The 12,246-nt window shown below is 39.2% G+C and overlaps 1 protein-coding gene across 1 annotated transcript in view; it reads right to left on the bottom strand.

Moving 5' to 3' along the window:
* Positions 1–1,692: 1,692 nt before the first annotated feature.
* Positions 1,693–12,246, bottom strand: part of LOC107675434 (gelsolin-like) — a 13,885-nt gene continuing 3,331 nt past the window's right edge. The window contains exons 3-17 of the mRNA XM_016469770.1: positions 11,017–11,171; positions 9,482–9,643; positions 9,223–9,372; positions 6,978–7,067; positions 6,723–6,855; positions 6,554–6,642; positions 6,251–6,466; positions 5,319–5,452; positions 5,103–5,193; positions 4,147–4,317; positions 3,554–3,728; positions 3,311–3,426; positions 3,141–3,218; positions 2,544–2,604; positions 1,693–2,361 (exon numbers count right to left, since the gene is read on the bottom strand). Coding sequence (XP_016325256.1) covers positions 2,201–2,361; positions 2,544–2,604; positions 3,141–3,218; positions 3,311–3,426; positions 3,554–3,728; positions 4,147–4,317; positions 5,103–5,193; positions 5,319–5,452; positions 6,251–6,466; positions 6,554–6,642; positions 6,723–6,855; positions 6,978–7,067; positions 9,223–9,372; positions 9,482–9,643; positions 11,017–11,171 — 1,982 coding nt within the window. The 3' untranslated portion in view covers positions 1,693–2,200. The remainder of the gene's footprint in view (positions 2,362–2,543; positions 2,605–3,140; positions 3,219–3,310; positions 3,427–3,553; positions 3,729–4,146; positions 4,318–5,102; positions 5,194–5,318; positions 5,453–6,250; positions 6,467–6,553; positions 6,643–6,722; positions 6,856–6,977; positions 7,068–9,222; positions 9,373–9,481; positions 9,644–11,016; positions 11,172–12,246) is intronic.

Below are 12,246 nucleotides of genomic sequence, written 5' to 3'. Positions count from 1 at the left end.
CAGTTGGTCAAAACAAAAGTGGCAGACTTGTTACTTACTTGTTCAGATGACAATATCTGGTGAAAATTCTTATTTGAGTCATTATATTCAAAGACGTAGGCTAGAATCTGTGATTGCGAAGAACAGTAAATATCCACACCGGTGCGGTGACTGACTGCCACGCATACTCTTCAGAATATTAGATTTATCCGAGCTGGAGCCATGCCAGCGCACAACCCAGGCAAGGAAGATAATTCCGCACACAGCTGCAATTGCAGGTTTCGAAACAGAGATGGCGACAAAGAGGCAAAATTTACGGACTGCAGCTTTAATGACTAATGGATTAAAGCTATTCAGCTACTTACTTTGAGCAAATCTACAAGCAAAGTTGATTTATTTAGGTGATACACAAGATACAAATGAAAAAAGATTTTAAAATGCATTTTTAGTAAAAGTAGTGCAGTTGCAGTCAGCGTCCAGCAACACTGAATATTTCCCTTCTTTCACATTCCCTTCTGTCATCATCCATGTGCACATTCGCATTTGTCCTTTTCAAATAAACCATTTTGGGACATGCCTGTGTTGACAGCACTGATGATGGGACAATGTACAGTCAGAGTATAAAATGTGTCAGTGTGTTTCACTTAAATGTAGACCTATCTAATTTAGCATACTAATTAGTGTCTCAACTGTCCCAGGGCACTGTAGCATGGGGTAACAAAATAACTTATTGTCTTCAACCAATAATTGTGGAAAATAGGAATCTATCTAGGATTTTGACATTTTGTTGATAAACAGAAAATAGCATCTTTTTAAGAAAAAAAAATCTGTTTATTCTATTTTTACAGTACAACAAAAAGCAAACATTTTACAGCAGTACTTGGTTTACCCCACCATTATACAACTATAGATTACTTATGGGCCTTACCCATAAACCTCTTCTTCTCATCTTTGGCAAGACGAACAGCAAGTGCCAATCCAATGCCAGAAGAACAACCAGTGATCAGTACAACCTTCTGATTCATGGCTGCTTTCTCTGATGATACGGTGAGACGAAGAACAAGAAGTAAATGAAGACTAAGGAGAACTGGAAAGAAGATAAAGCTTGAGAGATGAGCTACTGTAAAACACTTGCTAATCCAAAGCATAAAGACTCAGCAGAATGATGCACGTGTCACTACAGTCTAGACATGTGGTGGGCAATATGTAACATTACGACTGCTGGGACACAAGGTCTATACACCACTGTGATCTAAAAGAAATATCTGATAAAACACAACATCGTATACATATCATTCAAAAGGTTGTTTTTCTTTTCAAAGTTTATTATGCCATCAAAAAATACAGTAATTTTGTGAAAAATCACTCTGATGTGCTGATTTGGCGATTAAGTAACATTTCTATTATTATCACAGCTGAAAACAGTTGTGGAGATTGATAGTTTTGTCAAAACATGATCTTTTTTTTTTTCCAGGATTCTTTGATGAATAAGAAGTTAAAGAACAGCATTCACAGCACAAAATATGAAATATATATATATTTTTAATGATGTAAAAGTTTACTACGACTTTTTATCTATTTAATGCATGCTGAATTATTATTATGCTGAATTATAAAAGTATTTAAAAAAATTATACCAACGCCACATCAACAAACACATAACTCAGTAGTATTTTAGTAGTTTTTATTATTATTATTAATATTATATACGGGAAATCGTATAATAAGAAGAATAATTGTAGAGATATTAAAATCTTTTTTAGCAACTACAATATATGTTCAGATATTTGAATTTGCTAATTTATGAGGCATTATCCATACACATGTAGTCTTTAACAATTCATTGGCACTAAGTTGTCAAATACAGACAAATGTTGAAAAAAAAACAAAACGACATTTTCCATTTCTTTTAATATTCATTAAAAAAAAATCATAAAGACCATGTAGGTGAAAACATCGCTGGAATACAGAAGTATATAAAAAGAAAATATAAAAGAGTTTAATTGTATAAAAAGGCAAAGTAAAGGCATAGGAATAACAAGGCAAAAAGTCATTAAAAGTTGCAAAATACAGTACATAGTGGCTTAACATGCAGCATTATTGCATCCTGTGTTCCCATCTGCATCCCTTTCAGACCATCAATGCATGAAACACAAGAGGTGAGTATTCTGGAAGCTATTCAAAAGTATATAATGCTTTGTGTTTCTGAATGCGTGTGCTTTTAGAAACGAGCACGGATGCGATCCAGTGGGTCTTTGTCCCACATCTTCGCGTCCCAAGCCTGGAACCAGCCAGTGAAAGTTGGGGGCTCAAAGCCTTGCTTTATAGTGATGACCGGGGTGCCACGGCGACCAGAGGGGTCAGAATCCACATAATCTTTGGCTAACAGCAAAGAAACATGCACATTAATCATCAGCAATTACATTTAATGACAAATTCAATTTTAATTCAAACGTAATCCTCCATTATTGGTACGCATGGACTGCTTTTTGGTACATTAACTGTATAAATGTAACAGTATAAATAACATTTTTAAAGTTGGCTACTTCAGCATCTTAACTTACCTATTTTATCTGCTCCATTCCGCTCTACCTCGTTGGCGTCATTACCAATCCAAACAAAGACCTAAAGAAAGAAGATTTAAGAAGCTGAATTAAACATTTAAAGATCAACATTAGACCTAAATCAGGTTACATTTATATTTAACTTTCGACAGGAATGATAACAAGGCTGTGATGGATGGACATCGATCAAATAATTTTCACGACTTTCAAAACTGTTTAATGTAATTTTTATCTATTGGCAGTTTTTATTTTAGAAAGCAGCTTTGTCAGCACGTCAACAATCGGTATGTTGTTAAACAACAGTACAATCCACTGAACGTACTGTATTTCTATCCCTCACAGCCTCGTTTTCATTCCTGTGAAATGTGCTACCCTGACAAAGGTCTATAACTGAACTTCGTTCTGGGCTTCATTCTGGTATGTAAATGCCCAGTTTTTAAGAACCAGTCAAATGATTATATATAAAAATCTATTCTCATCATAATTTTCTGCTCTAAAATCCTGTTTCACTCAGAAGTTTATTAGATTAAGGATGTAAAGTGTGTTGCAAACATCATTTCATGTTGCCTTTAGGTCATTATTACTTCAAATGCTAACCTGTTCCCAGGTATCCAGAAGCATGACATCATCAGTGGCCAAATCAGACTGAGTGAAATCTCCAGGCACTTCCTCAGCCTGAAATGGAATAGGAGAGGCATAGTAAATTGTATGCATTCATTTAACAAAGTAATTTAAATGAGTTGCAAATTCCATTTATGTTAACTCACGATTAGACGTCCAGTCTTGTTGGAGCATCCAAAGAGACGTGGAGGTTTAACAGTCTTCTGCAGACTTTTAGAGGTTTGATAGTCCTTCTTTCCACCCAAAGCTGACCAAAACCCAGCTGAGCGATGCAAAGATACAGATAAGTACCAATCAGTCAGAAATAACTGGAAACATGATTAGTTTAGGAATGCCTTTTAACTGTATATATTACAATGTTTGAACATTTACAAAAGGGAGAAACCCACCCTGCTCTTTGCCCTCTGAAATTTCTGTTGCACTGCCTCCAAGGAAGCTGCAGGCGTATTTAGCAGCAGCCATTTCTTCCTCTAAAGCGGCCACTCCTTTCCACTGAAACAGGCCGCCAGGACTCTTCAGCACAAACACATCATTAGTGTTCAGTTGAGATGCAGTGGGTTCCACCTGGGTGAGAAGAGAGAGAGAGAGAGAGAGAGTCAGAGAGGAAGGTTATTGCCAGATGGCCGTTGCTGATTGTGTCCATGTATGTGCCTGCCGTCCTCACTGACCTCCACAGCGCGTGTTGCACGGGTGGAGCTCTGGCGGATATGGAAGAGGCGCGTACTGCCAGTCTGACTCTGACCACCTTTACGTGAAGTCCCACCCATGTGGATGATCATGGGTTTCCCCTTGAACAGACTCATCAAATGAGCTGGCTCCTGGCCTTGAGTGACACGTACCTGCAGAGCGACATAATGAATTCGACATCAAGTAGGAATAGAGAGAGAGAGAGAGAGAGAGAGAGAGAGAGTCAGAGAGGAAGATTATTAACTGATGGTCATTGCTGATTGTGTTCATGCATGTGCCTGCCGTCATCACTGACCTCCACAGCGCGTGTTGCACGGGTGGAGCTCTGGCGGATATGGAAGAGGCGCGTACTGCCAGTCTGACTCTGACCACCTTTACGTGAAGTCCCACCCATGTGGATGATCATGGGTTTCCCCTTGAACAGACTCATCAAATGAGCTGGCTCCTGGCCTTGAGTGACACGTACCTGCAGAGCGACATAATGAATTCGACATCAAGTAGATCTTTTTATTTCCTACAAATTAAGCTCCTCTATGCATCATATTAAGCATAACAGGAGTAAAAAAAAAAAAGAAAAGAAAAGAAATCCTTTATAAAATTGAGATGCACAATTTATACAAAAAATATTTATGATGTTAGATGATGATATTATGTTAGATGATGGCAAAATCATCATGCAAAATTAAATATTCAGCTTCAACCCATATACACTACTGTTTAGTTGGGGTCAGTAAGTTTTTGTAAAGGAAATTTTATTTAGTAAGGATGCATTAGATTGAGCAAAAGTGAATGTAAAGAATTTTAAAATATATTAAAATGAATGACTTATTATTATTATTATAATATACTTATTTATACTTATACACACATATATATTATTATATTAATTATATTTTGGTCAAATAAATGTAGCCTTGGTGAGCATAAGATACTTCTTTCAAAAACATTAAAACATCTTACAGACCCCAACATTTTGAAGGAAAGTGTACATATCCAATATTGATCAATATCAATAAAGAATCTCTATATCAATTGATAACCAATATGGTACAGATATACTGTGCACTAGAAACAAAGTTGTTTGAGAAACAAAGTGAAAAGCACCAGGCTATTTTGGAATTATTTTGAATTCCCTTGCCCCGGTCACCTAAAACGCAGACATGTAATGTAGGGCAGCATGAGTAAACTAGAATACCTCATTATAATCAACAGGCATAGACACAGTGAAACTAGGCTTGTGTTTGGTGATACCTGGACAGGCGAACCTCCCATGGAATCATCCAGCTTGACTGTTAGAAAAGCTGAAGCAGCCAGCTCATCTTGTGTACACTTCAGTCCTTGCCTGATATAAAAATTAATACATTTAAGTAGGCCATTAAATATTGACTTGATTGGGTAAATATTGGCTAATCGGGTGGTTAATGAACACATGTTCCAGCATGTTAACATGTAGCTATCTTGACTTACCAGGTGTAGATAATGTGTTGTTCTCTGCTTCCCTGGCGATAGGTGTAGAGAATCAAGTAACAGTCTCCTCCATAGAACTGCCCATAGCTGGAAGGGTCCACAGGAACTTTATCCCCACCCTCTACGCGCCATATCTGCCGAGGTCGGAGCAATGGACTTCATTCAAGTGCAGCATTGTAGTTAACAATAAAATCAACCTCATTATTGAATTGTTAGCGATTATGGCTGTTCAGCCAGTTTGAATGGGTCTTTAGAATAGAGCTTCATTTATGAGTTTGTAGTTACCATAAAATAAATGCTATATGGTATTAGCAACTTAGGCTAAAAACTTGCTACATGAGGACTAGAACAGCTGTCTGACAAATCTTTATGTAGTAATTTGTTAATAACCTAGCAGTTAGCACATAGCAAAAATCAGGTTTGACATATGACTGTGTATAGTATATGTTGTAGAACAAATTAGCCTACTGAAAGCTTTGTTAAGTAATGTTAACCAAAGATAGTTTGCATTTTACTATTTACCTGTGAATTTTCATGGTTGAAGCGGAGTCATTTAAACAGAAATTCTGCACAATATGGAATTTGAGAGAGTGTGAAAGACTTCCATACACAGATTCCATTATGGATTCAAGTTGGTCATTAGAATTTGCTGCATTGACCAACAGAAAGCTGCTCAGTTTGAATATGACTTCTACGTGTGCTTCATATATTGTTACACTATACTGACAAAGGACAATGAACCTTTTTGCAAGCAAAATTTTGCAGAATTTCCTCTAGTGTCACCACACCTTTAAAACGAACAAACGATTCTAAAAACCCATTACCAATTCCGGAGGCAACCCATGGCTGGAAAATGCTAATTCTCTTCTGGGTTTTAGGACTAGACTGAACAGCTCTATGGTCCTTGGTGTTATTAGCTTCAATATTTATACCTGGACCTTGCCAGATCCGTCATCCACCATTCCATGCTGGGCAGCCATTGTTTTGTTGGAGTGCAGACTGGAGGCATCAAAGGGAACCTGTGAAACTTTGGCAATGCGGCCAATGCTGTAGGCCTGGCCTGGACCTGTGGTTTGATCCTTATCCTTCCAGTTACTGAAGAACTGCTTGAACAGTGTGGTCTCGCCTCCGGCAGGCATAACCTGGATCTGGTCACAAAAAGTTAGATAGACTAGTTAGAAATTGGCTTTCACTTGGCTTACTTTTCATTAACATGTTAGTTCTAAGTCTGATACCTGTGTGTTTTTGGGGTAGTTTTTGTCTTTTATAAACTGCTCAGCTACCTTCATGGCTGCCTTACGTTCTTCAGTGTTTGCATTTGGTCCTGAGTTGTTAAAACAGATGAAATGGTCAATAAAGTCAAAAGCATCCATACAAGGACACCAAAATAAAATTTGACCATACCTTTCCAAAGAAAGATCTTGCTGTCCACTCCATTGTCCAGGATGTAGCACTCAGTGGGAGTGAGCATTTCTTGTTTGAAAGGGCTACTCTGGGCCACCAGAGATGTCTTCATAGAGCCTGCAGCATCAGATACCTAACCCATACAAAACATACAAATGCATACATTTACAAAACACCATGAATGCCACACAATTAGCATGATACAGTGCTACTGGCCTGGTAACTCATAGATGTGTGCATAATATATAAATGTACCATGTAGAGTGTGCCCTTTTTCTGATTGCTTCTATCAGTCGTCTCATCGTCAGGACTTCCTGCTGGGATGTTGGGCTTGGGCCCAAGAGCCTAAAAATAAAACACAATAAGAGTTTCCACCAGTTTTCTCCATGGCAGCGGTCAACCCAAGACAAAAAATTGAAACTCAAGCAAAAAGTCAAAATCAAAACCAGATGAACTGGGATTCTTTCTTTGCTGATTGCAACTCTCGTTGTATTAAATATTTACTATTCACTAATATTTACGGTGACAAATTGATTGCATCTTCCTTTTAGTGTTTCTGTACCTTAAACACTAGAGCATGGTGCTAGCAATGCTAAGGTCATGAGTTCAATTCCCAGAGAATTGTTTCTTCGTTGTATTACTGGAGTATGTTTCTGTAGCTACAAAGATGGTCTACAGTATCTGTAGAAAGCTATCTGTTAGCATTCCCATTCATTTCAATGGCCGTTGCTCAGCTCACTTCTGCTTTTTGGAATAAGATGACGGTTACAGCATCTAACAGCAGAAGCTAACTGGATCATGCTAACCAGGCAAACCGTGACCCATTGGTAGCTACAGATGATGTTAAGGAAATGAGGCAAAGGTTTGAACTTAGATCATCGAAAAGAAAAAATGTAGGGCCAGGACTCCATCGGATGTTGATTGGGATGGAGGCAAATCTAAATGTGAGCTTGCAGTAAGAAATAGGTTGTTTCATGCAGACAAAATTATTTTCAGAAATCCAGGATAAGTCACCGGATAAGTCTGTTGTTTCACTGGAAGATTAAGTTATGACATTTTAAATGAAAATTACAAGGTCAAAAAAAGAAAAAGAAACATGCATGGATGAATTGTTCACAATAAGATCAATAACATGCTTTGAGCTACATTTCTATAGCTTGAACCAGTGCTTGAAGTGGTACGCAGTACCTGAACTTCAATATTTTAGTCTTTAGCATACTGGCACTTTTTCGTGCATACCGGCACTTCTGACATGTTGCCGGTACTGAGTCAAAGCGTCAGTGTCTGGGTGATTAGAAATGACACTATAAAGCACACTACACAGGAGGTAATTTGAAACCAGTAAACTTCTGGAAAGTTCAAGGATCCAGTAATGGAATGCATTAGTAATAAGTAATAAGTTCAAAACAGCGCTAATGCAGAGAAAACACGGACGATTTCATCAGAGATGGCGGTGAGAATAGTGACTCGCATCCAGATGGCAGTAAATTATTATTTTTAGCATGTATTTGGCTTAAAAGCACAAGTGTTTTATAATGAATGTTGGGTGTTGTGCCCAATTGTGACCCCCCCGACAGATTATTACCCCCCTAGTATTGGTAGGTAAAGGAGTGGGTGTGGGGGCGGGGTTAGGATTAGGCAATCAGGTAGTGACTTCAACGAGGGGGGTAATAATTTGGCAGGGGGACGAAATTGGGCACAACACTGGCTGAAGGTGTTTTAGATTATGCTGGTCAGTGGTTTAGTTATTCTGAATGGATCAGTATAGTAGCATGTACAGTCGGTTTAGTGGTCTTTTGGCATCTCCCTGTGGTCTTGATTGGTATCGCAGCTTAACTGGTGCTTATTTATATTAAAAATGCTCTAAACAATGTTCTATCTATCTATCTATCTATCTATCTATCTATCGGCACTATATACATATGTTATGAAAATGTACTTATTTATTTATGCATTTATTTATTTTATTTTTTTTGGGGGGGGGGGATTGGAGTACCGTCACTTCTTTTTTTCCACTTCAAGCACGGGCTCGAACAGTACTGTGCAAATCGCGCTAAGGTCATGAGTTCGATTCCCAGTGAATGCATGAACTGATAAAATGTGTACCTTGAATGCTATGTTGCTTTGTATAAAAGCATTTGCCAAATGCATGAATGTGAATTTAGAAAAAAAAGAGTGTCCATAGCCTGATGTTCTACCAGTTTATGGTAACAATATACTTGTATATACTGTGTTTTGAGGGAGCTCATGTGGTTTACAACTTAAAAAGCCAGAACAAACTGATCAAGAAAATCAGTGCTGTTTCTGGTCTCACTATTTTGCTGTCTTTTATTTGTTCCATTAAATAAACACCTCACTGAGGCATGCCACCACTGACCCAATTACTTATCCTTTCACTTCCTGTCACAGCAAAACCAAAGACATGCTTATTCTTTTCACTGCACATTTAAACTTGCAACAATTTATTTTGTTTTGTTTTGTAGAAGACGATAAGACTTACAGCGAGGACAGCCTGTGGCTCAGCACCATCCTCAACCATTTCCAGACTGGCACGCCCATTTCTCTCATTATCACGAATGCCAATAGCCACCTCAGAGGCTTTCAACCGCTCAAAACGGTTGCACTCACTCCCACACCATTGGTAGATGTCCTAGGAAAAATCAGATTATGATTTATGAGGTTGTGAATTTTGGATTTCTCAGTAAAGCAGTAAAGAGATTCTCAAATTCATTTATTGCATCACCCCATGTGTTTCTGACCTTGCCGAGATCAACGATGAAGCAGTCTCCGCGATTGAAGCTGGCCCAAGACATATTCACTTCTGTGGCACGAATGGCACGTCTTCCCTTAATGTGAAGCAGGCGCTTCACATTCATGTCATTAGTCACTACATGCTGGAACCCAGAGGCCACACCACCTTGCTGTATAGTGGGAAAAGAAAATCTGCCATTGAACAAAATACACCAAAATGTCTTGAATTACAATTACAATAAAAAAAGATTTCCTCATGATATACAAAAATTAATTGCAGATGAGATTATACCAAAACGTAAAATGCACTTAATCTGAGAGTGAAAATTGCACATGTGTGAAAGGGAGCTGAGAAATATTCATCACAGCAATACACTGTAATATGTTCTGGTGGATTAATTCTTTTTAAATTATTAAAACCATCTCAGACAAAACATACATTAAACCTGCCACAACTTAAAATAAATTTGCAAGGGAAAATCATTCAGGAAGTTTCCACTACTGATTTGAATGCGGTGACACCCTTCTACATAAACATTTGTTATTTGAGGAATAAAAATTTGTAATCCTGGACTATAATAATAACTCTCATTCAGTACTACCCAGGGCTGTGTTTCTCAAAAGCATCATAAGCTAAATTGATCGTAGAGACCATTGGTGGCAATGGTCCATTGTATCACGGTGGGGATGAAGCACACGGTGCCAGGGTAATCCGGAAGTGAGTCTTTAATGATCAAACCAAGAGTTAAACAGAAGAACATAGGAATAAAACACCACAACGTAACTTTAAAGCAAGACAAGGGAACTGAGGAAAACACAGGGTATATAAACACATGGAACGTAATAGGGAGAACTGAAACAGGTGGAGAACTCAATCAACACCGGTGAACAGAATAAACGATGATTAACTAAATTAGAACAGGAACTGAACCAAATAAGGGCAAACAGGAACTAAACAGAAACAAACGTGTGACATATTGGTGGCGAAGCTTTTGGGAAATGCAGCCCAGGGCCGTAGCACCATACACATTGATGTTGACAAATCCCCATTTTTTTTCTTTTTTATATTAGTGGTCCATCAATATAGAATTTCAATGACAGATTCTTAAACTTTTACAGATTCTTGAACTCCAATTTTGAAATTTGACCCATTATCTCTAATTTAGGGTGACCATACGTGATGTCATTTGATGTCATACACCGATCGGTCTGCACACGCAAACAAAGCCAAAACCTAGATATTTTAGGCAATATAGAAATCCTGGCCAGGACGCGTCCTGGGAAAATGGCACGTATGTTCACCCTACTCTAATTACCTTTCAATCAAAGAGGCTTTAATTAAAGAAACTACTGAAATGTAATGTATAGTGATGCAAGCAGAGATTAAATCATATTCTTCTGACAGCATATTTGTGACACAAAGCACAATAATACATCTCCAATGATTAAAAGAGTGGGGTTATATGGTGTTACCAAATATTACAATGATTTTGTCAGATTTAGCAACATTATTTTTCATTCAGTCCTCTGTAAGCATTATTACCTTGTACTTAATTCCAGTTTTAAAGTAGCCAAGGAAGGTGACAGATTCATTGTTCTGAACCTCACGGTACTGGACTGGTGCTCCACCCAAATGATCATCCAGCTGCATAGCAAAGATGGCAGCAGCTCCACCTTCATCCTGAGAGCACTCATTACCTGCAGTTTAAATAGACTCAGAGTAATGCAAATATTCAAAATAAACAGGGTCAGGGTGTGCCTTATTTTAGCCTACATATTTGACAAGAAAAAAAAATCAACAGTGCCACATCTTTGAAAGGGCACTGAATTGTAACTGTGGTTACACACGATCTATGCGTTGTTTGGGCGAAGAGCACGCACGCGATGTCCTCGAGGGGGCAATCTGCGTGCACTGCGAGCGTTTTCCAATGAAAAAGCTCCGCCCTCGTTTGTCTCTCTTTCGAGGAAAGAGGGGTAGCCATCTGCTTCCCGTGATTCAGGATTTGCTGCTGAGGCACGGAGGAGAATGAGCTCGTGGGGATCGCAGGTGGATCTGGCCGATGAGTTTAAAGAGGGGTTTTCCCTCTCGCGATCGTCGGCTGTGGATGAGAGTGAGCCGCTGGAGGATGATGTTATTTCATTAACATTGTCTGAACCAGGGGCCAGTGCTCTGCTGATTTCAGCCCAGGAAGAGCAGGAAATGTCTGAGGAGGGCGAAGAAGCTGAGGCTGAGCCTTCCCAATCCTCCTGCCCTGCATATGATGAGCTTTTTGAAAGTTATGGATCGCACCACGGCGAGGCTTTACTTGCCGTGGAAGCGGGCAAAGAAAGTGACGTCGCGAGGTCATCTCGATGAACGTTATCTTTCTGGCCATAACCCTCCAGCTCAGCTGAGCCTTTCTTTCTTCCTGATCTCCATACAGAGATCGAGAAGGAATGGAAGAGGCCATTTTTCCTCACGCATCCATCGATTCTAGCATACGAGTTATGCCAACATCGAGGCGATGCTCGAAATCGGCTATGAGAAGATGCCCCTATAGAGAGACGCTGGCCAGCTATCTCTCTATGGGTGAGACGTCCTCTCTTAAGACTCCCTCCTTGCCATCTAAGCCTCTTCAGGATACATCTAGCTTGAATGGCAGGGCATGTGCAGCAGCAGCAGGTCGGGCTGTCGCTTCATTGCACACGATGGTGATGCTCCAGGCATATCAGGCGTACCTGCTGAAAGACCTGGATAAAGGCGAGGGCCTTTCTCCTGATGAGGTAGCTGAGT

This window comes from Sinocyclocheilus anshuiensis, unplaced genomic scaffold, assembly GCF_001515605.1.
Source record: "Sinocyclocheilus anshuiensis isolate Anshui unplaced genomic scaffold, SAMN03320099.WGS_v1.1 scaffold1696, whole genome shotgun sequence".
NCBI lineage: Eukaryota > Metazoa > Chordata > Actinopteri > Cypriniformes > Cyprinidae > Sinocyclocheilus > Sinocyclocheilus anshuiensis.
The sequence above is the reverse complement of the archived record's forward strand: the minus strand, read 5'-3'. Positions and strand labels throughout refer to the sequence as shown.